At 33.6% G+C, this 5,461-nt stretch overlaps 1 protein-coding gene across 1 annotated transcript in view; it reads right to left on the bottom strand.

Annotated features, from left to right (window-relative positions):
- Positions 1-5,461, bottom strand: part of LOC106458861 (vinexin-like) — a 73,637-nt gene that overhangs the window by 49,995 nt on the left and 18,181 nt on the right. The window contains exon 3 of the mRNA XM_022385211.1: positions 472-621. Within this exon, the coding sequence (XP_022240919.1) occupies positions 472-621 (150 nt within the window). The remainder of the gene's footprint in view (positions 1-471; positions 622-5,461) is intronic.

Below are 5,461 nucleotides of genomic sequence, written 5' to 3'. Positions count from 1 at the left end.
CAAACAAACAATCTTTGTGTAGCCTTGGCTGAAATTCAAACCAAACCTAAGTATTCTAATGAAAAAAAATCAATATTTGTCTACATATAACTGATCCATAAATAAACTTTTATTATAGTGAAACATTCGTTGTTATCGTGAAAAAAATTCACTTTTACCATACTAAAATGAATTAGCTGGAAAATATGCTAATATCAAAAATATTGTTGTTATTTTCTTAGGAATCTAACCCCGAATTTCTGCGTTATAAGTCCATAAACTTAACGCTCAATCACCGAAGAGACTATTAGCGTTGTAAATTGGGTTAATCTGGTATAATAATTAACATGTGTTACTTTCTAATATTGAATTGATCTTCTAAAACACTTTATTCCTACTAGAAAACAAGCTGATCTGGTAAATAATTTTCCTGAGGAACCACAGTAAAATAAGATAGCCAGAAGAACTGTTTGAACAAGTAAAATATCATACTCTGAGTCGAATTCAGTTGCGAATTTTCCTCCAAATCTCCACTACTTCCATTGAATTGGGGAATAGAAGGTCTTCGAGACGTGTTTACTATAATAGTTGTTGCACAAGATTCTTTGGGCTTTTCTGGCGTTGTTAAGGGTTTGCAGTTGGCTAGAAAAGAAATAGTAATCACGTTTTTTGTTTTTTTTTATCAAATTTTAACTGTTAACGTCGTAACTTTAGTTTAAAAAAGTTTAATGAAAATGTTTCTTATATAATGCTACGCTTGACTGTAGGAATACTTTTAGCACAGTTAATTAGGGAAAGAAAATAAGTATCCAATGTGTATGATTGGATAATAGAAGAACAATCTCTTATATTTATCTGTAATTGGAATATCTTATTATCGTATTATTTCTGTTTAACATTCAACATTACACTTTATAGAATTGAAAATAAACAAACAAACAAAAAACAACAAGGAGGCTTTTTTCTCAAATCGCAATTTCTGAGGACGAATATATTGGACTGGGGATCGGAGGGTGTCAGGTTCCAAACGTGGAGCCAAGCACTTTCAGCTAAGGGTGCTTTGAGTGGCGATTAATTCCGCTATTCTGTAAAGAAAAGTTGAGGCGGTAGGTGTTGTCGACTGGTTACTTTCTATCTAGTCCATAATCCAAAAATGGGAACGACTATATCTAAGCCTTAGGGATTTCTGACCGAGCCGTTTAGTGGTTCAAGTAAAGAAATTAACAATTCATAATTTTCACGACTCAGGAGATGTACGGTAATATATCCGTTGTTAAGCCCAAACCTACACAACGAACTATCTAAACTCTGCCTTCCACTTGTATCGAAAACCGATTTTTGGTGTTGTAAGCCACCAGACTTACCACTGAGCCACCAGGGGACACAGGTAATATGGAAGAAACTTTTCACCTCACAAAATATTATTAACTAGTAAGCTCAACGATCTCTTCTTTAACAGTTCTAGATGAGTCTTCAGCATATAATTTATGCACAAAGCTACACAATGTGCTATTTGTGCTCTGCCCACCACGGGTATCGAAACCCGGTTTCTAGCGTTGTAAGTCCGCAGACATACCGCTGTGCCACTGAGAGGACAATTCCTTGCGATCTCTATTATGAATCACTATCGTGGTTCATGATATTACAAACAACATGCCATTGATTCAATGATTACCTGGAAGGATGACAATCTATATTTTCATCGTTATATGTCAGAATGTTAGGAAAATATAGTTATATTTACTAAAGTAAAAGTCACAAATATTGCGTGATAATTTAATGATTCATTTATTCTTCACCATTGGAGCTATCGTGATTAGGCTACTGGCACTATTTGTTTGCTTTGTTAATTTGCTGAAAGTTATTTGTTTGTTTTTTGTTTAGTATATTGTTGTATGCTGTATATCTGTTTATGACTTACAACGCTAGAAATCGGGTTTCGATAGCCGTGGTGGGCAGAGCACAGATAGCCCATTGTGTATCTTTGTGCTTAACTTTAAACAAACAAACACACAATATCTGTTTATTTGTTGAATGCTATTTAAACATAATTTGTCTATTTGTTGAATGATTTTTAAACATAATTTGTCTGTCTATTTTGTACTTTTTAATACAGTATGTTTGTTTACTTAATAATTTCTTCAACGCTTTGTATGTGTTTCATTCTTTGATTGTTCTTTGAATATTATCAATTTAAAAGTCTCTTGAATGTTCTAATTTAATGGTAGTTTGCTGAACACTATCTGGTCGTTTAATAGTTTCTTAAATATTGTTTTTATTGGTAGTTTGCTGAACAATACATCTGTTGTTAGTAGTTCAAATAATATTGCCGTCGAGAGGCGATTAGTCATATACTCGTATGTTTACACGCGATTTTTCTTTTAAGGAAAAATGAGGTAAGTCGGTCTCTTTCGATGAAACGGGATTCTTAGGAAATTCTACTTTCTTGATTTCAAATAATGAGAGATAATGGACAACCCAATGTGTCGTAAAAGAAATATAGTTCAAGCTCACTGGTTTTATTTTTATAATTTGCGATTGCTTTACGATGAGTGGCTTAAATTAAGACCCACTCTCGCATCTTACCATATACCAATGACGTGTCTGTCTGCCATACGCTTTGGTTACAATGTACGTCATTGTCCCAGACTAGCACCTAAGATCCTTTGCGTCTTTGTACTAGATAATGCGCAACTTGCGCATGGAGCACGGCCTCCTCGATCCTTACCAGGATGTTAGTTTAACTGATTTAACTGCAGTTACTAAACGCAAAATTTGTTTTAATATTCAGTTATTTTGAGTTAGAAGGAAGCCTTTTTATCTCATGTTAGGTAAAGTGGCCCCAACAAGAAGTACATTTTTCAGTATCTAAAATCTATATTCAGTCTTCGTTTTAACTAGAAATGGCAGTTATAATAAAACAGGGCTAATTTTAAAACATTTTGATTTTTATGACATTCATCTTAATTGGTAAAAACCGCATATAAAGTTAAGGTGACCGTCTTATCCCACTTTCCTTTACTTTAAGTTACTTCCAAACAAGGTATTCTAACAATAGTCTCGGACGTTTTCAAACTCCTTATTTTAAACGTTTATTTCACATATATATATATTAGTAATCAATTTATTAATATCTTCATATCATAAAAGTATCTGATTCTTAAAAAATAAAACATTATTTTCTTAAACCTCGGGTATAGAAATATTTCTGAACTGTAGCAAACGTAGTCTCGTTGTCAAAAAATGTTAAAATCATGACAAAAGTTTATAACTTATAGCGTAAAATATTTTTGTTCACAGAAACTGTTGCTGTCCACCAGTCACGAGAGACGTCAATGACGACATTTTAAATCTAAATGAACTTTTGTTTTAATAGACCTGTAGAGTTTTTATAAATATCGCAGGCATGTCCTATCTTATTGCTAATAAAGAGTAGAAAAAAATCATCCACTATCTGTACCTATCTAGATGCTCTTAATTACAAGGCTATAAACTGGAGCATTCAGTTGCACGTGCCTGTATAAGTAATAAAATAGATATACTAAGGAAAGGCTTTAAAAGATAATTCTCGCGGACTTTGGTTTAATAAGAGAGCATGTAAAGAGCAAAAAAAAATCATGTAACTTACGTTAATTTCTCATTGTTCAAAAAAGATTCAAACAGGAAAATTATGTAACACAGCTTCAACAAAAAGCTTATTTGTATACGGTGTTATAACAAGCAGCATCAATTAACACAGTCTCAACAAATATGCTTATTTGTACATGGTGTTATAACAAGCAGCATCAATTAACACAGTCTCAACAAATTTACTTCTTGGTATATGGTGTTATAACAAGCAGCATCAATTAACACAGTCTCAACGAAAATGCTTATTTGTATACGGTGTTATAAATAACAAGCGGCATCAATTAACACAGTCTCAACAAAGATGCTTATTTGTATACGGTGTTATAACAAGCAGCATCAGTGAACACAGTATCAACAAAAATGCTGCTTAGTATATGGTGTTATAGCAAGCAGCATCAATCTTGTGAAGTTCGGAATCAAAACTTCAAAGTTACCGAAAATCAACATTCAGTTTTTGCATTCCTTGAAATACAAACCGACTACGAATATCCGCGAAAATAATTGGTACCCTCATACAGATATTTGCACAAAAATAGTATTAATGGGAGAACAAGACAGACGTTTTAATGTGTTTCTTAGTGGTTTTCTCCAACTAAACACTAAGTAACTCATTAAAATGTCTGGTTTGATACCCATCGTTTCATGTGTAGAACTTCTTAAAAAATCTGATCTCCACAAACTGCAGTCAGCAATGTGTTTTATTTTGTTTATAAAATAAAGCATATAAAGAGCTTTTGAAACAAAGCTCAGAGCAAATATTTCATAGAGGCCATTGTACAAACCGTTCTACACATTCCAGCCATAGATTAACATAGAGAGAGGTAAAAGAGTAAACAAGGAACACATTCATCCCATCCCTCATATGCAGGCAAAAGGTTGTGTATATTTAAACTTCAGAATGCCAAGGATTAATTACTTGGCGTTGATTGAACTCCAATTCATAACAATATGCAAGAAAGAAAAGAAATTCCCAGCTTTCTGATGTGTGTGTGTGTTGTTTTTAAACTCGCAAAAAATACTGTTACGACAGCGGAAGTCACGTGACTCTAGTAACACGTCATGAAATTCTCGAAGGATCTTGACTTTTCCTGGCAACTCTAGTCTTTTCTAGGCGCCCTGTATTTTAGTATATAAGCCCGGCAAATAAAGCGGAGAGATAATAGCAGATAGAGAGATATAGAGACAGATAATTGAGTCAAGCGAGCGGTAGTGACCGTAAGTAAAGTGCGTGAATCGTTGTGAATTATAGCGTGTGTTTAAGTTAAAGTGACTGTGGAAATTCTGTGTATTGCAAAGTTGTATTGAGAAAGAATAAACTAGTTTTATTTAAAGAAAGGACTTGTATCGCTGAAGTTCCTCGGGAAGAATTTATACCGGAAATTAGCAAACGACCAGAGACGTAATAATACCATACCTGCACACACTCACAAATACGCATATATATAAATGTACTTTCTAATTGCTTTTTAACTTAATACGAATTTTCTCGTGATGCTACTTAGTCCGAACGATGTTACACTTTACCAAAAATGTGAATCTAATTGGTTATGTTTTTAAAAGAAACATTTATTACGTAATCAAAACCTCATACTTTACAGAACTTTTTCACTCAGACTGCAAACTACATTACGCAAACATATTTCCTCGATACCTTTACAAGTAAGTAGCTCGTTAGCTCACGTGTTACACAGTATCTGACTTTAAACGTCATTCCATCTAATCACGTGATATATTCATATGTGTCGTCAATCGCACGGATTTACTCATTATATTTGTGTTCATATGCGTGTATGTGCCCATATGTTAATGCACATTGGTTTGTTTGAGCTTCGGAGTTAGGCTATTTGAATGT

This window comes from Limulus polyphemus, unplaced genomic scaffold (genome assembly GCF_000517525.1).
Source record: "Limulus polyphemus unplaced genomic scaffold, Limulus_polyphemus-2.1.2 Scaffold524, whole genome shotgun sequence".
NCBI lineage: Eukaryota > Metazoa > Arthropoda > Merostomata > Xiphosura > Limulidae > Limulus > Limulus polyphemus.
The sequence above is the reverse complement of the archived record's forward strand: the minus strand, read 5'-3'. Positions and strand labels throughout refer to the sequence as shown.